The sequence below is a fragment of the Bombus affinis genome, chromosome 1 (genome assembly GCF_024516045.1).
Source record: "Bombus affinis isolate iyBomAffi1 chromosome 1, iyBomAffi1.2, whole genome shotgun sequence".
Lineage (NCBI taxonomy): Eukaryota > Metazoa > Arthropoda > Insecta > Hymenoptera > Apidae > Bombus > Bombus affinis.
In genome coordinates this window covers 18,771,952-18,796,193 of record NC_066344.1, presented here as the reverse complement: position 1 = coordinate 18,796,193, position 24,242 = coordinate 18,771,952, and the positions used below count along the sequence as shown (strand labels likewise).

Genomic DNA, 24,242 nt, shown 5'->3' with positions numbered 1-24,242 from the left:
TTTATTATTTTACATCACAATTATTGTAAATTTTAATTCTTGTTGCGTACTAAATTCTGGGAGATATCAGGGAATTGAATTTTAATCTCAAAGTAATCACCAGCTTATAAAAAAATATAACCATAACTTTGTTGTTAGAAAATATTAATGTAATTTATACACGTATGATGCTCTGTTCCTTCATAAAATATATAAAAAATTAGGATAACAAATTTATTATAAAATAGAAAGTTCGCGAAATAAATAACTAATAAAATTATTAGTATCTTCATACTTACGGAGTTCAATGCAAGTTGTGTTTCAGCATTTTTCTTGTACGTTATATCATATGATGATAGAAATACATATAAATTAAACACTTTTATGCAATGTCCATACTTTATTTTTTAAATGAGTCGTTTAAACATATAAGAGAAGGTACTGGTAATTTAATTGTTTGAAACTTTTCTTTATTTCTCACTTATATCAAGGAATTCTTGTAAAAGCAGTAATCTGTTTATTTCGGAAAATTTACAATGAAAAATTTTATATAAAAACAATTACAACTTTCAAGCATTTTCCTACGCTTAATGGTGTGATCAAATATTTTGTCCTTACATATTAACATTTATTTTTAAAGTACCATTTATACTATATTGTTTGATATATATTTATTTACATATACACGCTTTATGTACATTATTCTTATATAACATACGTAAATTATTGTTTTTATTCGATCGGTTCACCTAGCTGCATCGTGAAATAATTTCATCAGTTTCATCTTTCGGCATAAGAATATTCTTATCTTCCTGGTTTTTGCACAAAAATATAAGAAACGGTATGACCAATATTTACGTCAAAAAAATTACGTCGAAATGTTTATAAAAAATGTAAATCAAGTTCACAATCAAATTCTGAAAGAAAAATATAATTGAAAAAGAAGCTCATAGGAATGAGATCTGTTCAAAGGAAGATTTTAACATCTACTTTTATAATAAAATTGTAGTATGGAACAATATACGGTCGAAATACATTCAAGAGCATTACAGAATGTGATATTCAAAAATGTTTCTTAACTGTATTTTTATAGTTTTTAGAAATTCATTTTTCATCACCATGTAAGAATAAAAAATAATTAGTTATCTTTAAAAATAAAACTTCACTTATTATAATAAATTAAATATTGAGTTTTGTTTTAATCTTGTAATGCTTGCAAATAGTTGCAGAAAATTTTCAGAAATTCCAGCCAGAAAATTTTAGTATTGTCATAAGATATCGAGTATTTTATATTCAAAATAATTTCATATTGTGTATATCCAAAATAATTCATCACAGTATACGCTGACGAGGTTCTAATCCCTATATACCTGATTCGTATCATTGTTGTATGCCCTCTTAAAACAACATATGGCATGTGAAGAGATTGTGTGTTCACGTCGCAACGTGCACTGCTTGTAGCTGCTGGAACGTTCGTTATCATTCTGCGGTTTCTTATAATTTAATTAGGTACGCTTTGCGTCATATATCACGCGTTCTGTGAGAATACATATATACACGCAACGTTAATTTGTCGCTAAAACAACGAACAGGAACTTGGACCCTAACGCTTGCTAGCGTTCGTTCCCTGGTGTTCGTCGGAACTACCTAAATTTCATCCGATGCGTTCAATAATTGAAAGATGCTCCGTCGATCTGTATGCAGTGGCACGATAAAACATTTATACTGATTACTGTGAAAAAGATTTCAGATACATGTATGTATGTACAGTATTAACTTAACTGCTCGCCTTACGAAACGGACAGTGTACAATGAATATATTATATACATATAAATATCTATGTAATTGATTCTTGAAGCAATAATCGATGTACGATATCACTGTCTATTGTCTTCTAAATGTCTTCGAAACTATGTAAAACAATTCATTAAATACAAGATGCTTCGTTTGAAGGAAAGACTATCCTATGTGCGATGATTTTATTGTAGATTCAGTCACTCTTATTCTTCTTTTTAATAAAGTTATGTATTTTTTGTATATACTTACTGATACTTATGCAACAAGAAAAGATTTTTACGTTTGTATAGAAATTAATTTAGTTATTTCGTAATAATAAATTGAAAGTATTATTATAGGAAGTATACTTTTAAAAAAATTAAACTATATATTAAACTATATGATGTTAAAGTCATAGATTGGTCCTTTATAAACTGCTTAAATAATTTTCTTAATAAATGATTAATAAATGTTCCCCTTTATCTACCATAGTTTCGATGAAGTTTAGAGGATAAGAGCCACCGAATGATCCTGGGTATTACTTTTGATGGAGATGAAGAATAGACGGAAATAAATCGGTGGATTAGGATGAAATACAAATTGAGGTAGGAGACCTAATATAATCGCGCGAAGCTCCTGAGCGAAAAATTCGAAATTGACATCTCTAAACAACTAGTTAATTAACAATAAATTGAACTAAAATATTGAGATAAAAATAACATTCTTACAATATTTAAATCGTATTTAATCTTGTACAAAAACAGCAAACGTTTAATTATAAAATTACGAAAAAAGCCATTTAATGATCTATTTAAGTGATAAAAAAATATTGATTTGATTCTCAGATGGCTATAATTCTATGTACGAATTATTCTGAATTATCCTTGTTTACAATGCTTCATAATCGTTTGACGACCATAGCTAAAGAAATTCTGGATCAGTCTCTGTTTACTCGTTTTCAAAATGAACGTAGACATTCATTTCAACTTAGTAGTAGATTATAATCGTTCTGTACGTTCGATATTCCATTTTTTTGATCACAGAAATGATATGTCTATAAAACTAAAACGTACAACGATTTGACGCGTTTTCTAAACAGCACCATCTCAGCACCAAGAATATCTATTTTAATTGTTTCAAAACATCAATCGAAAAAGATTTGTAGTGATGTTCGTGCACTAGTTTCCGGATAGTTGAAACATGGACACAGCTGGTGAAGTTTGATCAAGTACTCAAGCACGATGAAAATAAAACAACGAAACGAAAAAATGTCATCTTGATCCTCACTTGATATCATATGTACACACACTTTTAGTTTCTGTAAAACAGTCGGCGTAAGGTATCTTCATTGGACACTTGGAAATATGACTCAATTAAAACGTATGTACTATGGAAGCGGCCAGGGTAAACCAGAAAAGTCCACGGGACCACCTAAACCTGCGTCCGCCTCTAGGAGGCTCATTATCACGGCCATTGCTGCTTCGTCGTTGCCATCAGATGGCTCTGGGTTCGGTGATTCGTTAATCGTCGTACCACCGATCATATCCATCATATCTTCGTCTGGTGACGCTCCTAAAACGAGGTGGATATTATGTTATACGCCACGATCATTTAAAATAGTTCGCGCGGTGTTGCTGTGCACGCTACTATTGAAATTATAACGCTATGCTAAAAATATGAGTACTATACTGAAGGTTTGATTGCTGGATGTTCGAACCTTTGGAAGATCACTAATGCTAACATCGTTTTACCATTCTTGTTTTCTTTTATCGAAGTTGTTTTAAAATACAAAATAACCCTTAGTGGTGAGATGTATAACGAAGTAAAGTATTCGCAATAAAATTAATTCATTTTGTATAAAATTAAGGATTAAAAATTTCTATTAAATACTACGTTCAATATGCAAATTCTTGAGGTATCAGAACGAACGCCCCTCACCCAATTTCGCTCAGAGAAAACCATTGTTTCGCGTTTGAGGATGATCGATCAAATTTTTGATCTCCTTTTCTCTGAGCGACCTGATCTTTTTTTTGGTAAATCCGGCAATTACACTACACACCAAGAAAACGACTCCTTAGAGACAGTAATAGCTATGACCTTGGTCGTTCGCGATGCTGTTCAGCTGCAAGTTGTTTGCTATGTGGTTGTATGTTGGCGTAGGATTACTGCTGCTGTTGTTGCTGCCTCTGGTCGACTGCGTCATGTCTTGCACTCTCTCTGGCGATGCGGTGGTAGTGATCTGTGTCTTGTAACGAAAAGAAAATATTGTAGAAAAACATCATTAAATACATTGAATACTTTATTTAATCCTTAAAATATTTATTTGACTCTTAAATATCGTTTATTAAAATATTACAAAATAGACAATTAATGTTGAAACGTATTAAATTAAATTAAATTTATTTTAATTTAGCTGTTCTTACACAGATGATATTATCGCTTAGCTGTTATATGTATATGTATTCAAAATAGAACTACCCGATTTATAAAAATTCTTTCCCCGTATAAAAAATTAAGTTCCATAGATTAAAATAAAAATATTATTAAATATCCTTGAGATCTGGATAGAAATATAGCATAATGCACAGTATATTTGAACATTATTTCTATTGCAACTCCGAATTTCGCTTATGTCTAAGGTATGCAAGGAAATGTTCTATAAATGAAAGTGTATTATTTTAGAATATTCTCATTTAATTACTTTATTAAATCGATTTGATTTAAGCTTCTATCATTGTACATATTATATAAAATATTAGTATTATATTAGGAGTGTGAATTAGTTTTGGGGACTAACAAGAATGCGCTTTAGTTGTAGGTTTCAGCGAGTGCGTTAAATTACGAAATGTAGCAAAATGTTGATATTTATGTTTGATGTCTAGTATGTTAGAAGTAATAGACGCGCAAACAATCGAATTTTAAAAGCAGCAAAAGGCAATTTATAAATTTCTCAGTCGAAAGGTAATACTCTTTATTTGGTGAGACCAAGAAGGTGTGGACTACGAGCTATCGAAACCGAGCGAAGCTGTTACTGAGGATCGTTATCGACAATAACTGTATAACTTGAAGCGTACTTTAAGCCAAGAATGTCCACAAATATCAAATAAACGACGCAAAGTCATTCTGTCGCGTGACAATGCACGACCACATGTTGCAATAACAGTGAAACAAACGTTGTTGGAGCTCGAATGGGAAGTCCTTCCACAACTCGCGTATCCTCTAGACCTGGATCCATCGGACTACCATCTTTTCCAGTCATTGCAGCACGTACTAGAAAGTACACACTTCTCAAATCTCGAAGAAGTGTAAAATTCATAAATGAATAGATCAATCCGAAAACTAAACCGTTCTATCATTGCAGTGTCCATTAGTTGTAAGATGGGCAAAATTTGTAGAAAACGAAGGAAAATATTTTGATTAACGTAACTCCATTGATTTTCTTTAAATAAATAATAAACCTTTTAGTGAAAAAAATCCCTCGAGACCAATTCATACTCCTAATATTATTATTTCATATCAAATAGGTTCTAATTAAATTCATTTTCGTTCTTTTAAAATTGTAGTAAACAAAATTCAATACGGTTATATACTCTGGTAGATGTCGATGATAACTTTGTCATTTAAGGTATGATTGCAGATAACAAAATGACTGCAAAGATAGAATAATCAAAGATAGAGAGATAGAATATTAAAAATGTTACATACACTATATACATGTATATTGTTTTTACTATACGCTGCTCTTCTGTTAATAATCATTTTCTAAATGACAAAGAAATCGAGGGTGCATTTTCTGTGGCTATAACTACCTCGGTGCTTAACAAAGCAGGTTCCGGTCCTGGTCCGGGACTGCTACCGGAAGAAGAATCCTCACCGCGTCTTTGAAGATCCAAAACCTCTTCAGCTATTTGCCTTCCGATTTTACTTACCTCTACGTGACTCGAGATCAATCTCTCTAATCCGCCGTTACCTAAAATTATTTTTTGAAATATTAAGACTATAAAATAGCAGAAACAATAACAGAACAATAACGTACTAAATTAGTATAATTAACAGTTATATATGAAATTACAAAAATTACAACAATAACAGCTTCGACGAACTTTTTACTTTGTACTAATAAATGCAGTTGAATCCATTCGTTATGAATAGACTGCGGATGTTCATGCATTTATGGGATATTTAAAAGCGCAAACATACACTTCATTACTTTACATTATATGGAATAATATATGAAATATCCAAAATCTAGTACTTGTTATTGAATTAATAGATAAAATAATTCTTTGTATAGGTTCCATTTCTTCATTTCTGTTCATAAAAAAATACATAAATATCCCCAATTTATATATAATGGTTTTCGAAAGTATTTGAACATTCATAGGAACATTGTCTAAGATTTTGTATGGCATACAATCTGATACGACTATTATGTCCGCATTAGTGGAGTACAAAACAAATACGAAAATATACGTGTAAGTCACAAGATATTTCTTGCAAACATACAATTTCTAAAGGTTACAAAATTTTTTAAACGGGTTTAATATCTAATAGGACCACTTTTGCCATTAATTATATGTTTAAAGTAACTGTTAATGCTGTATTCTTTTTATCAAGTGCATATTAACAATAGGTATCTTGTAACTTTCATATATATATTTTCAAACCGGTTCGAAATTTTGTTAATGTAATCATGATAACTGTGCCTTGTTACAGCGTTAATGAAATTTCGAAAGGATTTATATAACGAAAATAATTTATTCATAAAAATTTTCTACAGTAAATGTTCAAATATTTTTATATCAAAGGATAAGCAGTTACAAACTCTGCAATTGCTATGAACTATGAATTGAATTTAGAAATAAAAGTGAAATATTTCGTCGATTTACACTATAAATTATCTTCATATGTAAATCGAAATTAGTATTTACATGGAAGGATAGGTTTCAAGGTTTTTGCATTTTATTGTTCAACGTAAAGTGAACGATTTATTTATATATTACATATAATTCTTATACATGAAACTGTTTTTAAAGCTTGTTTCTTTCTTTGATGATCTTCTTCATCTTTTATTAGAGAAATATGACACAATATACATATACGTATTTATCAATGAGAATATATTTTAAAATACTGCATTGAACCGATTAATCTTTTCATATTTTTTCAGCAATATCCGACTGAAATCATGCAATTGATATATCGTGTAAATCGAGAATTAAATGTTTATTAAACATATACGTAAAATTATATCAAATATACATGTGTCTATGTATATTTTACTTACTTTGTGTAAAGTAGTCGTAATTGCCTTGAACACTGGAATCCTCAGATCTGTTTCCACTGTTTGTGATCGATCGCGAGTCACAGCTAGATACGTTTATTTTCATTAATTCGAGTGTTTTATCCGAATGCTATAGAATTATTACATTATGATAAAAGACCAATATTATCAAAACTTACGAAGTAACAGAGTTTTTTGCTATTAGGTACTCAATATCTTTGGTCCATGGATTTCTGAAAGATTTCCATTCGGATTGAAGCTTCACGAAACTCGCACCTTTGGTCCTAAATCTGTATATCTAAACAGAAATATCGTTCTTGTTGCAAAATTCTCATTCTCCTTAGACATAGATGCGATAATTAATCTTTAAAAGCTACCTTGGATGGAAGTTTACTGCAGAAAATCTTCTTTAAATTGAACGATTAATAAAGTTATACAAGAAGAATTAAATCCTTTATTATTATTCAATAGAAACATTATTGTTTGCAGAAGTTACAAATAATATTAATATTTATTATATTTAATATTATTATAAGACGATAATATTAAAATAAAATTCACATGAGGTGTAACTTCATCCATGATAGCGTTTCAGGATTATTTTTGATATTGTTGATAATGATTTTTTATTCAATTTTATCAAATATTGTGTTTATTATAAATTTGAAATAATGATTAGGAAAGAGAAAATGTATTTTGAAACTCCCACAATAAACGCTATTCAAATGATGATGGAATCTTAAACTAATTGTTATTAAGTGTATTCGATGGAATCATATAAAAAAAATCTATGCGGTTTCATCACCAATTAAATAGTGTTCTTTATCAGTGGTGACTGTTATTACGAAAACAGAATTGTTGGCAACAGAGAATTTCTTGTTCTCGGGATAGATTCAAACCTTAAAGTCAATCATTTTTGAAAAAAAAGAAAATATATATATGTCGGAGATGAAAGGACACCGGGGCCTTCCCTTTGGAATTCTTGAGAAAATCCCCAATACTTTAGTCTTTATGATTTAACCCGATTATAATTGTCCGAGATTTGTGATAATGAGCCTGGGCTCGAAGTGACAACTAGTCGCTAAACGTAGTTTCATTTCCGCAATAACGGACAATTAGGCGCGACGTGTCTCTCCTCATGGCATTTGAAGCAAGAGACCGACGATGCGGCTGGTCGGTTTCCTCCTGGGTTTCGTATATGTCTGTGGGTACCATAGCGATAGCACTTAATCCGGGAGCCTGATGGCCTGCTTCGTTTAGCTTCAGGGCCCGCCGATGAATTAACTGACGAAGACGTCGGCCTCTCCTCGTAAGAGAAAACTCTCATTTCACTTTGAAATTGGTCCACAGTCTTGAGGTCACTCGTAGTAAGTGCTAGTCGTTTGAAGCGTTGATCTCGTGAACTCAGTAGATAAAGAGTGATGGCATTGATTACTTCGGTCATCGTTAATTTGTGCCACCTCGTCCTCAGAAAGGACTGGAGACGCATACCGTAAGCTCCCGGGGTTTTGTCCTTCAATGGTCGTTCCCTGGCTATCTTCATTAGCGCCGAGGTGCTGTTTCTTTGCAACCAAAACGCGCAGTGAAAAGTTCTTTGATCATTGGCCAGGTAATGTTTTCATCAGTCAGTACTTGCGTAAGCCAACTCGCAGCAGGACCATCTAGAGCACGATTTAAGGCAGAAAACAACTCGTTGCCTCGTAAAGGATTTCCTTTCATCATCAGGTTGACAGTTGAGCACCATGCAGATGGGTCTGCGCCCGCGATTTCGGGGTTAAAACGTGATAGAGCTAAATTTCTAGGTTCCGCACTCGATTTTTGCACTAGCGGCTGGACTACCTCGCGCACGAGGATTATAAGCTCTTGCATTATTATATTCGGCACTGATCCCACTTCTGATGTCGGGTTCTCATTATGATTAGGGTTAGGGGCGTGTAATGAATTGGAATTAGCCATCGTTGTTATACAATCGAGGTAATGTTTATTAGCACGAGTGTGGTTATTACAGAATTAACAAGTATCAGGTCTGTAAGTATGAAACCGAAATTTGCCTATAGATGGCCCTAGATAATGTAGTTATCACTAAACTGCGTCATTGATGCCAAAAGTCTTTGTTGACATCTCACAAACATTTTCGACTCAGAACAATACAAGTTTCATACAACAGCACAGTTTGTAATAGCGTTGAACATGTCGAATTTTGTGCCTGGAAACTACGATTTGCGGACAGCATTGATTTTCTGTTACCATTTGAAGAAAACTGTTGCAGAATCGCATCGAATGCTTGTCGAAGCTTACGGTGAGCATGCTCTTGGTAAATCACAGTGCTTTGAGTGGTTTAAAAAATTCAGAAGTGGCAATTTTGACGTGAGGAACGAAGAACGTGGATCAGAAAGGTGTGATCTATTATGTGCTGTTCAAACCTGGTGAAATCATTAATACTGAGCGCTACCGACAACAAATGATCGATTTGAATCAAGCTTTGCGCGAAAAATGACCAGAATATCAAAAAAGGCAACACAGAGTAATTTTGCTTTATGATAATGCACCATCACATACAGCAAAACCAGTCAAGGAAACGATCGAAGCGTTCAGTTGGGAAATACTTTCGTACGCGGCTTACTCACCAAACTTGACTCCGTCCGATTACTATTTATTTGTATCGATGGGACACGCACTTTCTGACTAGCACTTCACTTCTTACGAAAATGTACGAAAATGGCTAGATGACTGGTTTGCCTCAAAAGAGCGACAGTTTTTTGGCGTGGCATCCACCAATTGCCAGACAGGTGGGAAAAATGTATAGCTAGCGATGGGCGATACTTCGAATAAAATATTTTTCATACAATAAACGTGTATTTTCTATACAAAAATTCCGGTTTTATATTTACATACCTGGTAACCGCGGTGATTAGACACTAATGACAATGGTCTTAAATTCGATAACGAATCCGCGGTCAACGGCATAGCAAATGTACTTTCCTTCAAACTCTAGTCGGATTCTTTGTTAAAAACGTGAAGTATTCACTGATCGTAAAGACATTGTTTTACTCGTTGATGAGATGATGTTGCAGAGGAAAACTATGATGGGGTGTGTCTAAGGGCACGAGATCATCGGATTCGTCGAGGAAAACCTTCGTTCGGAAAGTGAAGGAAATAGACGTTGCTGTTAATTGGTTAATTACTATGTTGGTAGTTAGAGAAGGATGCTAGCCGCCCTTGAGGAAAAATTGCTAGCGGGAAGCGTCGTTCGTGAGAAAAATAGATTTCCCCTATTTTCCCGTAGATGGGACAAAGACTGTTTGTCCGTTTGAAGGACCTTAGTTAACTAAATCCTAAGATTTCTAACGGGTCCTCAGGCTAGCTGAACATGTACTATGGAGATGTATCGACAACCGGCAATCATCTTGCCCGAAGAATAGGGTCTGTGTGTGGCGAGCCACGGGACAGAAACCGCTGGAATGTTTACTGTCGAGTGCCGCCATAACTATTTCTTTTTAAGGAGAGCTATACAATTACTCCATACCTCTGTTAGGTAAAAACGTTCATCCCGTGACCGCGGCTACTAGTTGTCACTTCAAGCCCAAGTTCATTATCACAAATCTCGGACAATTATAATCGGGTTAAATCATAAAGACTAAGGTATTGTGGATTTTCCTAAGAATTTCAAAGGGAAGGCCCCGGTGTCCTTTTATCTCCGACATACATATACATAGTGGCGCAATAAAAATTAGCACTTGAATATCTCCATTCATTTGGAGGTATAGAAAAGCTTTATTAACGAAAGCTATTCAGTATAGAAGAGGCTATAATATAGCAGTAATAATTGTTTTGCATTTCTGCAGCCCTAGAGGAGCTTCAGGCGTTTCAAAGTCACGTCCATTTTAAAAATGAAATCATATATTTTTTAATACATTAGCTCGACATTCTTCAGAAAAAGGTATTAATCTATGTGTGTCAAAAAATGATTAGCTTAGCAGATATTTTAATTTGTGAAATTTAGCGCATGAAAGACAAGGAAAGACGCGGGGTGGTATTTTTGTGTTTACGTTGACTTTGTCTTTCGTAGCCAAGTTTCTCTACATTTATAGGTTAATACTTTTTCGTTGAAAATGTTTAGCTAGATCGACTAATGTATTAAAAAATATATGATTCCGTTAAAAAAAGGGGAGATAATACTGCAATTTCTGAAACTCCTCCAGCTGTACAAAAATTATCACTTGCATATCATAGCCCCCTTTATATTGAACAACTTTTATTCATAAAGTTTTTCCATATCTTCCACAACAACCACCCTGTATTGTATGTGTAATAGTTTACTAATACAGGTTTATTAATTGTAATAGTTTACTAGTATATGGAGATATTGTTTCAAAATATAATTTGTTGTAGTATATCGTTTAAAACATTTTGTCATCATTTTTCTATATAATTAACAAGAATTAATACAATCTTGACTATGAAAGAAAAATTTTATATTTAAATTTATTTTTGCTAAATGTTTGTTTCATTTCAATTTTTGCGATTATATGCCTTATTCTGGCCTAATATATATATATATGTCGGAGATGGAGAGACACCGGAGCCTTCCGTTGAAACCGGGGAAAAACCCCTAATATTGTAGTTTGGATTCCACCATAGCCGTAGTTAAACAATCACCGTCCTTCAGCCCGATTGTAATTGCCTGCAATCTATGAGAATGAGTTTGGGTTCGAGGTGACAACCAGTCACCGAACGTAGCCGCGGTCAAGGGACGAACATTTTTCTAACAAAGTCATGGAGAAGTCTATAGCCCTCCATAAAAAGAAATAGTTGTAACGGCACTCGACAGTAAGCACACTAATGGTTTCTGTCTCATGGCTCGTCATAAGCAGACCCTATTCTATGGGTAGATCGATTGCCGGTTGTCGAGACATATTCGCAAAACATCTGCAGCCAGCCTAATGACCCGTCATAAACCTTAAACCTTAATTAACGAGAATAGGCAAACAGTCTTTTCCGTGAAGGACATTTCCGAAGACTGACCAATTAACAACAACGACAATTTCCCTCACTCTCCGAACGAAGACTTGTCTCCACGAATATAAAAGACCTGGTGCCGCTAGAGGGTGGAGCAGCTTTTCCTAGACAGCGTCATCGTGAGAGTTTCGAGTACGATTTCATCGACTAAAGTATCATTTCGATAGAGTGCTTACTTCGCGGGCTAACTGAGAGTACCACCTAGGCGTGGCCGACGAGTAAAGAGTATAAGAGTCCCGTTGACCGCGGATTCGTTTCGAACCTAAGGTCATTATCACTAGTGCTACGAGTGCCTAATCTTGTTAATAAGTCTGTGCTAATAAACTCTTCATCGTATCACGGCAATGGCCAACCCTAATGAAAATTCATTAAACGCCCCTCCCGTTAATCCTGACTTCAATCCGACATATATATTAGATACATAATTAGTGAACTGCAAAGTTTTATAAGAATCTATATTTTTATGAAACCAAAATAAAAATGTGGAAAATAAAAATCTAAGTTGAGATTTGTTTCATCCAACACATATTTTTGGATGTCTAAATTTCACGGAAATGCATAGAAACTTTCAGTCTAATTATTAGCTTTATCAAATGTCGCCTACTATTGGCCTTAAGTGCTTTATTTAAAATTTATTAGGAGATAGAAGAGTAAATATCGAGTTGTAGCAATTGAGAATGCATGTAACAGGGAATAACGACTGCATCGATAACGTAACGGAAATTAAAATTTCAAATAGTGATCATTATCATTGCAAAAGAGTCAGATAGGAAAGAGTTACATGAATGTGGTGACTTACTTGCGTGGTGGCGCACTCGGATGCTTGAAGAGCAGCTTTATGAGATTCCGCTAGATGAGGGATATCATCGTGATGATAATATTCGTACATACTCGTACCAAGTAGCTCTTGTGGTAGGAAACCTAACACTAAAGTGGCCCTGCGAACGTTTCTTATTTATCATTAGGATCATTTAAATTTTAAACCGTTATCATTATTGCTATATAGTATAACTCTATTTATCTGAACCCATCGGAGAGCAAACACTCTTATTCTCCAAGGAAACGTTTTTCTATTTTCATAGTTTCTACCAAGCAATAAATTTTTGTAGTCATAGATACTACTACGTGATGAGAAATTTAATGCATTTGGACTTAATTAATCAGCATGCAGATGTTATGATAAATACAATGATGTGCCAATGCTTATAGCCATTGTAATTACAGGAATGTACAGAAATGTATTAGATACATAATTTACTGATTTTCCCATTCAAACAAGCGAACTCAATCTGCAGGAATTAATTTAACTTGGTAATTAAAATTTTGTACCAGTAAATGGAGTTCTAATAAATGGGGTTCTGATAAATGGAATTTTATTATATTGTTAGTATTAGACTGTGGATACCTATGCAAATTCATATTTTGATGAATATAATTTTTTAAGTATAGGTAAATAAGTATCTCACTAATTAAATCTTATAACAAGTGTTACATTAGATATTTTATATATAATATTTTTATACGTTATCTAGATTGTATGCATTTTTGTACTTTACAATTTTCAACTATTGTACACAAATACATAGTTTAGATGTTATTATTAATGCACCTGGTATATGTAAGTAAAAGTAAGTTTAAAAATCACCATTCGTTTAATTCTACACCTCTGGATCAGCAGAGATTTGCGAAAAAGAGTCTGATGTCAAATTAATCTTGAGTATGATTTTCAAGGTCAACATTTTTTTACTGCAGTGTATTCTACTCATCGCGAAGAACAAAAGTCTCGAAGAAATCATGAGCCGCAAATAACACTTCTTTTCTCGGAAAAAGATGTTAAAGTTTTAATAACCATTACAAACTTCTTTTTACAAATCTTCAGCCATCCTGGTGTACAAAATCACGCCACGATAATTTTTACACTTGCTTTTTGTACACCCTGTACATACAAATTTACGAAATCTTATCGTAAAGTTTTAATTAAGAAAGTACACTGACGAAAGAAACTTGAAATTGGAGCGAAGCAATCATTTTGGATAAATATGAAACAATATTTGTTACATATTTTAGAATTCTTTCTACTTGTAAGTGTGATTTTTAGAATACGTATAAATTTAAAAAGAATATAAATTCTCCTTTTTGTTGAATTATTGATATCTTTGAGTAATATGCGAAGAAAATTGTGTTTTTAATACCATCAATGAACAGAAAAGTTAATTATGTAATAGTTATATTTAAAAAATCATGTTTATAGCATAAAGCCCAAACAACATTCGTATCATAGGCAAATAATATTTTATAAGTCGTATTTAGAAGCGATATATAGGTTGAAATGCTCGTACATATGACGTACAAATGTAAAATAAGCTTGATAAATTCAATATTGAAAATAAAAAATGCAATATACCAATTACGTGTTGGAGTGTAAAATATTGGAGTTGACGAGTTAACTTGTCAAGCAATATGAACGGTATATTTAAATGCAGACGAAAATTTAATAAGTCTCGGTCAATTTCTATCCGAAACAAAACAGTACTAAAAATTATAATTTTAAACAGTGTTGCTAATGATTTTCGATGTCGAAACAACATTAAAACCGGAGAAAAGAAACAAAATTTGAATACAGTACATATAAAAATTGGATAAAAATTACATAAAAAGTACATCAATTATTTTCCAAGAAATTAAGTATTATACGTTAAGTGTTCTAAAGTACACGTATAAGAATTATCGTTGAAATATTTATTATCATTTACCTCTGGTCGACGAAGAGGAATTTGCCATCCATCGCGTGTCGCGAGACAAACTTAATCGGTCTCAAACGTGGCTTTTTAGGCAAAGATGTAGGTAACGTTGACTGTAACCGACCAACTGCTACTAAACACGACAGATTGCAAGCTTCTCCATCTCCGTCGCCTTCGTGTTCTTCGAGGTCGATTTTTGCAGGCGCCCAGGACTTCAGATATCCAGTACATTGTATTACACAATATTTCCAGTCTGTAAAAATATGCGACAGGATTCATTTATTGGAATTATTATATACGATATACAATATTATTAGTTTGTACGATTTGCAACTGTATCTTAGTTTGATATTTAATGTTACGTACACGCAGCATTGCATTCTCATAATTTTATTTATTGTTTTATTTATTGTTGCCTAGTCCGTGCCTTTCGGATTTGGACGAACTTTCGGTTTTACATCTCTTATGTCTAATTCTTTCCATATCCTCATAATTTATTAACTAATTAAATGGTAGATATTCTTGTTTCTGATAAAATTAATCCTCAATTTTCGCAGATAGTCCTTTGCACAAAAACATTTAGAGAGATGTGTTTCATGTGTTTCTAATTTTAATGATTAACGAAAAACGATTTTCAAAGGACTAATAGAACAAACTGATATAAAGTTATGTAAAGTTGACAATTCATTTTCCTTAAGAGATTGAATTCTCGTAATATTTATAAAGATTCATGAGATTGATAGAAAATTTATTCTTATTAATATATAATTGGAAACTTAGTTGCATATTATTCCTATGAAGAATGAAAGATGAACGGCATATACAAGATGTTTTTTACTTTATTTGATTAAACATATGATCTGTGGTTATGAAGAAGGAAAAGATATTTATAAACTTAGGTCGTTTGAAGCTTTATTAAAAGGTTATAAAAAGAATACCGAATAGGAGGGGAATAATTACTATTACTATGCAATATAATTAATGTAATCGGTAGTTATTAACACCCCCCCCCCCTTTCAAAATGTTTAACGTTCACATTTATAAAATTAACAACGGTAAAAAATCAAACTTATTACTCTATAAAGCTTGTATTAATTTTAATTTGTTCTGTTTTTGTATTTATTTTATTATTATTTATTTATTATTGCTTAGTCCGTGTCTTTTGGCTTTGGACGAACTGTTGGTTTTACATCTCTTATGTCTATTTCTCTTCTTATATGTCTACCTCCCCTCTTTTTCACTTTATTCTATTACACTCCCTTACTTATTCTATCTCTAAAAACTAAAACTAGGAAGTACAAATTAACCACTAATGACCAAAAACTATTGCAACTTTGGGCTTTAGCCTCCTTGCTGTGCATCTTTCTTGTCGTTTGTCCTTCTCTTCTCTATTATTGCTTTCAATTCTGTTAAACCTTCTGCCGTCTCGTTTAGCGTTTTTCCTATGTCCTTTGGTCCTCCCGTTATTTCACATTATTTTATTACATGTCTCAGGTCTTCTTCTTTCCTTTTACATAGTCTGCATCTTTTTTCTCCCTCTTCCTTCCAGTATTCCCTTACTTTGGTCTCGTTTCCACATCTGAATCTTGCTAATATTCTTTTATCCTTCCACTTCATCATAGGTACTTCGGTAATTTTTCTTTGGCTATATTTCTGTAGTGTATATTATATTTGGATTCCCTTATCCCTCTCCCCCTCTCTTCTGCTTCTCTCTTTCTTCTTTCTTCTGTAATTTGGTCTGCTGTCATCCTTTCTTGCTCTCTTGTTTCTATCTGCGTCCCTCCCTTCCTCACCTTTTCTAGTCCCTTCTTTCTCTTTCTCGCTCTTTTCCCTTCATGGCCATTTCCCACTCCTTTACTAATTCCGTTCTGTTTCAGTAAATCAATAATCAATTATTTCGTAACCATGAAATATTGTCCTTTTTATTTTTGTTATAATTTCTGAATATTTTTCTTATTTATATAAGTTATATTCTTTTCTTACTTATACCCACAGAACATATGAAAAACACAAGCTGGGAGAAGCTGAAACATTATGTATAAATTCAAAGAAACAGAAGTCGCGGAGAGTGAATAGCGATAGCGCGATAGTTTATTTGAATCGTTAAAACGACATCCTTTAGTCAATCTTTCTACGATTGTATTTATTCAAATAGCTTTCTCATTCATTATAAGATCTTTGAGAAAATGGCTTGAAAGTTTATGCGAACATGAACCAACTATTTATTTATTGTAATTTTACGATTTCTTTTTTTCAATTTATATTCTAAAACATACCTTTGTTATCATTTTTACGGCATAATAAAGAATTAGCTATAGTTATAAATAATTACTTTGGCAGACATGAATTTTAGTTGTTTCTATGCAAATGGTTAATGGCATCTAATTGTTTGTAGTAAAACTAGTTTATGATATTTAATGAAGTCGGCCTTTTTAATTTTAATTGTAGATGTATTTCAAAAGTAAAGCCATTCGGTAATTAAAAAGCCTGTTTTAAAAATGAAAATAGATGTACACGGTCAACTAATCATGAGTAGTAAATTAAAGTATTATGTAAAACAAAAACTTGACAAGAAATATCGCAACAACTGTTAAATTCTAAGGCAAAACTTCTATTTTTAGTATTAATCATAATAATATGGATGCTTGTATCACTTTTAATTAGTGTTAAACCAGAATACGAAAAACAAGATCTGCCCTGCAAACAGCAATAATATGATAGAAATTCTTAAATATTTAAAATTATCGTCAATTCCTTTAGCTACAAGTATATAATCTTATTTCCACTGTGCTATAACAGATAGAAAGAAACAATTTTTATTATAGAATATATTGAATTTATGATCCCGTATGTGGAATTATGGAATATATGGATAATTTGTATTCACTGTAGATTGTATAATGAAATACATTTCTTGAGAAATTGTATAAAGAACACGAATAATATATATTTATAAATATTTTAGTTAAAGGAATATAAGAACTTAAATAATTGAAGAAATTTATATGAAAATACTTTATGTCCTCTTTAAGGATTCTTTCTGTTTTCCTGGCTATTACACTTATTATACTTCTAATTTATTTTACATAATTCATAATTTCTTAATCTTGAAAAAGTAGAATACATATTTGTATATGGCTAAAAATATAAAGTAGTGAAAAAGAATGAAAGGAGAAGGTATGTAAAACGATTCTTTTACCCGTCTTTGAAGTATTGTCTACTTTTCTCCTTTGATAAATCACGCGGCAAATATTCAAGTCGTAAGATGTTAGGACTGATGACAAAGGACTAGCGATACTGTACATATTTCACTGATATGTTTTTAGCATTCTTTCACAGCAATACATATCTTTAACAGTTACGATTTTCTTTATATCTCATTCTTTTTTATGTAAAAGAATAAAATATCCTCGTATTAAAATTACCAGAAGTATATGTATACCAGGTATGTAAATATGAAACCGGAATTTTTGTATAGAAAATACACGTTTATTGTATGAAAATGATTAAAAATATTTTATTCGAAGTTGCCCATCGCTAGCTATACATTTTTCCCACCTGTCTGGCAATTGGTGGATGCCACGCCAAAAAAACTGTCGCTCTTTTGAGGCAAACCAGTCATCGAGCCATTTTCGTACATTTTCGTAAGAAGTGAAGTGCTAGTCAGAAAGTGCGTGTCCCATCGATACAAATAAATAGTAATCGGACGGAGTCAAGTTTGGTGAGTAAGCTGCGTACGAAAGTATTTCCCAACTGAACGCTTCGATCGTTTCCTTGACCGGTTTTGCTGTATGTGATGGTGCATTATCATGAAGCAAAATTACTTTGTGTTGCCTTTTTTGATATTCTGGTCGTTTTTCACGTAAAGCTTGATTCAAATCGATCATTTGTTGTCGGTAGCGCTCAGTATTAACGGTTTGGCCAGGTTTTAACAGCTCATAATGGATCACACCCTTCTGATCCACGTTCTCCGTTCCTCACGTCAAAATTGCCACTTTTGAATTTTTTAAATCACTCAAAGCACTGTGATTTACCAAGAGTATGCTCACCGTAAGCTTCGACAAGCATTCGATGCGATTCTGCAGCAGTTTTCTTCAAATGGTAACAGAAAATCAATGCTGTCCGCAAATCGTAGTTTCCAGGCACAAAATTCGACATGTTCAACGCTATTACAAACTATGCTGTTGTATGAAACTTGTATTGTTCTGAGTCGAAAATGTTTGTGAGATGTCAACAAAGACTTTTGGCATCAATGACGCAGTTTAGTGATAACTACATTATCAGCTAGGGCCATCTATAGACAAATTCCGGTTTCATACTTACAGACCTGATACAATTCTGTACGAATAGGTTTTTCAAAATTGTTGTGGTCTTTTACTTCCAGAGTTATCAATTTTGAGTGTATAAATATATGTACGTGTAAATAGAAACATACCTTACCATGTTTATAAATAAAAATAAAATAAAATAAATAGTAGTATAAAATTGGATTGAAGTGTAAGAAATAAGTTGGCACGTATAAATATTATTTTACTTTGATGAAGGACAACGTAAATTTTGCACAAGTCCCCCGATATATTCTTGATTAATTGCAAAAAAGAATATACGTTTAGTAATTATAATCTAATTATTTTATAGCGCCTTATAATGCATAAATACTTACCGACATTTTGTTGCTTTTTTCGTCGATGACATCCGCCAGCAGTATCAGTCTCCTCTTTCACTTGTAATTCACTGCAACGAACCCCTTCGACTTTTCGTTTCATTCTACAGAAAAAAGATCTTCGTGCACCAGGACATAATCTCGATACACCCTGAGGCACATCAGTTTTCACCGGTAACATCGCTAAAACAATGTTAAACAAACTTGAATATATTATTCTTTAATGCTAATTCATTTGTCTAATATTGTACTTTGTTCAAAAGGCAAGTTTAGAAAATAGTTTGAGAAAGATAGAAAAAGGCAATCGTGAAACATAGTGTTATACAATTTCACGTCTTAAATGTCATTACGCATGACGCGAATACTAATATTTATTTCCTATAAGAAACTGAAGGTGCGTGCTTATCGTATCTGATCTTAAAAATGCAAGAAATTTTGACTGGCAAAGAAATAAAATTAGCGATTTAGGTATTTACTTCGTGTCTCACTCAATTAAAATTTGTTCAGGTACTGATTTTATCTTTCCAAATAATTTTATTGCATTCATGTTTGCAAGTTACTCAAAAACAGATTTCGACATTTTCTTCAGTTTAATCAATTTCACGAAGGAAAACATATACCTGTTTTTATGAGCAAAACGTATAAAAGAGATTAAAGAAGACTGTATAAAGAAAAAATTAATTCTATTTAAACGAAGATGCGATAACGAACACGTACCTGTTAGTATTTTATTTAAATTCTGTGAAACATTATATTTTTGAATATAATTATATCAAAATTTCGGTGACTGTGCTACAGAGAATGATAAAATCCGTTTTCAAAAATATAAAGCTGCTTTCGTTTCCTTTTTCTATTCGCGATCGTATTGACGCGTGCAAATATCAAGTACTTCGCATAATTTCCCGAGGGGAAATATTACGTGTGCATGATGCGTGTCGCATATTTGTAGCTAAATCGGCCTTGACAGAAGGAAGAAGTGTAAAGTTCGAAGACGTGATTCATATAAGCAAATATTAAGTCGATAGGTAAATGCATATTAATCCACACCCGAAAGGCGGAAAGATGTGGTGTAGGTGGGCTGGGTTAGGGTTAGTGTTAGGGGGGTTGTCTATAGTGTTTCCAAATTTTAAGCTTACAACGTTTATCATGTAAAATTCTGCGAATATAACTTTGGTTTTGTGTTAGTATGTTTTGTTTTAATGTGCGTGTTAATTATTCAAACTTTAATTCTTTTTACTACTATATTCTATTGCTATGTTCTACCTGATTTTCCTATAATTACAAAAATGTGAGATGCTCTCTGATGTGAAGACATTATACTGATACAGCATTGCTATGTTTCGAATAATAATTTTTTCAATAAATATATATACATTGCTTTTTAAATGACGATGTAGTTTTATGTAGAAATATTTCTTTTTATTATTAGAACACTTGTAAAATTTCTAAACTTTTTATTTTTCAAATTTATGCTATATTGTAAAAAATTTAATTCGAATTCGATTAAAAATTCTGATATTGGAATTTATTATTAAATAAATGTCCATCTATCACATACAAGTATACATATGTAGCGGCACATGGGCTAGAGGACAATTCAAATCATGTTGTTGTTTTGGAGATTGGCATGGAAACAACGCATCATAGACAAATCGAAGCAACTCAAGGCTAAACTTAAAAAATTCTACTGGCTCATTGGCCGACGTTCCAACTTGAGCACGCGGAGCAAAATTACGCTCTATAAGACCATAATAAAACCTGTCTGGATCTACGGAACCCAACTATGGGGAACAGCAAGTAATTCCAACATTGAAATACTTCAACGCTTCCAATCGAAAACGCTAAGATCCCTAATAGATGCACCCTGGTATGTTACCAACGAAGCAATACATCGCGACCTCAAGATACCCACAGTCAAAGAAGAAATAACAAAATGTAGTAATAAATTATAGTATCATAAGAATTAACAAAAATCGAAACCCCCTAATTACTAAATTACTTAATACGTCCGACCAGATCCGCAGGTTAAGAAAACACTATCCGTTAGACCTAAGCACTAGATTCAGCTAGAAATAAACTTAAAGTAAACTTTTGCCTCGGAATATCAATATCGTTAGGATACACATAATGTAATGATAAATAAACTCCGGGAAAAACAATGTCGCCGCTACGTGCAATTTTAAATATACTCGACGGTTTCAACAACGAACTATCTCGTCATTAAACCTCACCGACCAACCATCCTCTATACATAAACCTCTATACATATTTAAATGAAAACTTTTATAAAATAGATGATATCCATACAGAAGCAGAAAAGCTTTTGCCGATACAATACACAACAACATGTAATATAGTCTGGAATTCACAGTCATAAAAGTATCACGACTGTCTAAATATCTATATTGTTGACGTTCGTGCTTGAGTATTATGTGGTTAACGCGCATTGTAACCGCATTAACGTTGTATACAACCTTTTCTTTAGTCAAGCCGTATTCGTCACTTTCCATAATACGTCGCATGCATCATAGTCATAAAATTAATCTCTTGTTAAACCGTAATGGTGTTATATTCCAACCAGCTAATTCCCTTTCTTAAGAATGTTCCTCTACAATTTGAAAACAATTAGAGGTGTTGCTTATTATTTATTTTTATTTATTATTGCTTAGTCCGTGCCTTTCGGCTTTGGACCAACTTTCGGTTTTACATCTCTTATGTCTATTTCTCTTCTTGTATGTCTACCTCCCCTCTTTTCCACTCTATTTTATCGCATTCCCTTAATTATTCTATCTCTAAAAACGAAAACTAGAAATTGCAAATTAACCACTAATGATTAAAAACTACTGCAACTTTGGGCTTTAGTCTCCTTGCTGTGCATCCTTCCTGTCGTTTCTCCTTTTCTTCTCTATTATTACTTTCAGTTCTGTTAAACCTTCTGCCGTCTCATTTAGCGTTTTTCCTATGTCCTTTGGTCCTCCCGTTATTTCACATTATTTTATTACATGTCTCAGGTCTTCTTCTTTCCTTTTACATAGTCTGCATCTTTTTTCTCTCTCTTCCTTCCAGTATTCCCTTGCTTTGGTCTCGTTTCCACATCTGAATCTTGCCAGTATTCTTCTGTCCTTCCACTTCATCCTCCCCTCTAGGTACTTTGGTCATTTTTCTTTGGCTATATTTCTGTAGTGTATGTTATATTTGGATTCCCTTATCCTCCTCACCCTCTCTTCTGCTTCTCTCTTTCTTCTTTCCTCTATAATTTGATCTGCTGTCATCCTTTCTTGCTCTTCTCTTTCTTCTATCTGCGTCTCTCCCTTCCTCATAGAGGTGTTGCTTTCTTTCGTTCACGAGACAATTTGAAAATTTTTAATACGCAACTGGTTACTTTTAAATTTCTTTACTTTGAATTTTATAAAACTATACCAAGTAGGTATTACTACAAGTTTGTAGTTATTGCGACATGAAAATATTGTAAAAATAGTTAAAAAAAAAATAGTTTGCCTCGTCTTGTCTAATCTAACGTATAGGCATGATTCAGGATTCCAGTTCATTATAAATGTAAATTATAACAGAGAAAATAACAGAAGAGCTTTTTGAAAAAAGGATCCATAAGAGAAAACAGCGAATTAAGTAAATTGTGTTGAAAGTTCTAGTTCTAATTTTTTAACATTAGCTACATTGAACTTTAAGCTTTAAAATTGTACTTTTCCTCTAAATGTGTGTAATGTATATGGTAATAATTATGCACATTATATTTGATTGTTTTCAATAATTACCCTTACATATTCGTTGAAATAATCTATTTGAATAATTTTTATAATCACCTGACTAAATGATCTTTAATCTAAACAACAGGCAAAAGCTTACATAGAATAATAAAGACTACGAAAAGTTCTAAGATTTCAAATTGATTATTTAACTCTCTATTATTACCTATACCTAAGCTCCATTATATAAAATTATTGTCACAAACATAAACAAATGTAACGACATAAACAAATGTTTATTTATCACGTCTCGTTATAACGGATCTCACTTTAGATCATTGTCTCGATAGATATTATTTCAGTTTAATTTTTTTTTTGCCATAACGGAAAATTATGAATACATAATGAAATAATATGAAGTAATCATAAAGTTTATTATTACAAAAATTGCTGAAAATTTTGCCCATTCTGCCGAACACATACTTCTGCTCATCTAATTAAATTTCTATGAACACTTTTTAACGTATTCGATTGTTTTAAAGTATGAAATGCTACAATAAAGTGCACGTGTACCTAGCGAAAGTTCAAAGTCGATTTTCTCGAAAACAAAGCCTCAAACGAAAAATTCTTATTCTATATTTTCGACTTCTTTTTTCGTGTAGAATCACCCCCTTTCCGCTTGTACCATCAGTTACCAACCACCCTGTATACAATCATCTACGACATTGTGACTTATTTCCAGTAAGTTGCATATTCTGAACTCATAATGTTTTGATATACGTTACAAACGAAAAACTTTACACGCGTCATTGAGAAATTAATGATAGCACACCTGGGCTATCTTTTTGGCGAAAAGTGTATATCAACGCTCTCTATTTATATTATATTGAAAAAGTTGTTACCTCTTATTTCCGCTTTGATATTTAGTTGTAAGCAGGAGATTATGTTCGTACACTCTGCGACATAATTATACAGGGCAAAAAGGGCATGTAAAAGATTTTCTTTGGAACTCCATTGTTCATAAATTACTGTATAATTCTCTAACAATAACAGTAAAAGACAAAAGTTGATGAAT

General features: G+C 32.6%; 1 protein-coding gene and 2 long non-coding RNA genes across 19 annotated transcripts in view; 2 read left to right on the top strand and 1 right to left on the bottom strand.

Annotated features, from left to right (window-relative positions):
- The window catches only part of LOC126918199 (uncharacterized), a 66,353-nt gene extending 54,540 nt beyond the window's left edge, over positions 1 to 11,813 (top strand). Inside the window, exon 2 of the long non-coding RNA XR_007711262.1 lies at positions 11,781 to 11,813. This is a non-coding gene — a long non-coding RNA (uncharacterized LOC126918199). The remainder of the gene's footprint in view (positions 1 to 11,780) is intronic.
- Positions 1 to 24,242, top strand: part of LOC126918090 (uncharacterized) — a 702,612-nt gene that overhangs the window by 335,427 nt on the left and 342,943 nt on the right. The window lies entirely within an intron of this gene.
- The window catches only part of LOC126917565 (protein cycle), a 366,148-nt gene continuing 342,379 nt past the window's right edge, over positions 474 to 24,242 (bottom strand). For 6 of the 11 annotated variants that reach the window (XM_050724547.1, XM_050724586.1, XM_050724597.1 and 3 more), the window contains 8 exons: positions 19,464 to 19,646; positions 14,813 to 15,053; positions 12,859 to 12,997; positions 7,220 to 7,338; positions 7,044 to 7,126; positions 5,566 to 5,726; positions 3,854 to 4,001; positions 474 to 3,328 (listed from right to left, as the gene is read on the bottom strand). In XM_050724547.1, coding sequence (XP_050580504.1) covers positions 3,144 to 3,328; positions 3,854 to 4,001; positions 5,566 to 5,726; positions 7,044 to 7,126; positions 7,220 to 7,338; positions 12,859 to 12,997; positions 14,813 to 15,053; positions 19,464 to 19,646 — 1,259 coding nt within the window. In that variant the 3' untranslated portion in view covers positions 474 to 3,143. Of the gene's footprint in view, positions 3,329 to 3,815; positions 4,002 to 4,429; positions 5,051 to 5,565; positions 5,727 to 6,708; positions 6,937 to 7,043; positions 7,127 to 7,219; positions 7,339 to 12,858; positions 12,998 to 14,812; positions 15,054 to 19,463; positions 19,647 to 24,242 lie in introns of those variants that run through there. The other 5 variants (XM_050724557.1, XM_050724568.1, XM_050724635.1 and 2 more) reach the window with 5 other exon arrangements.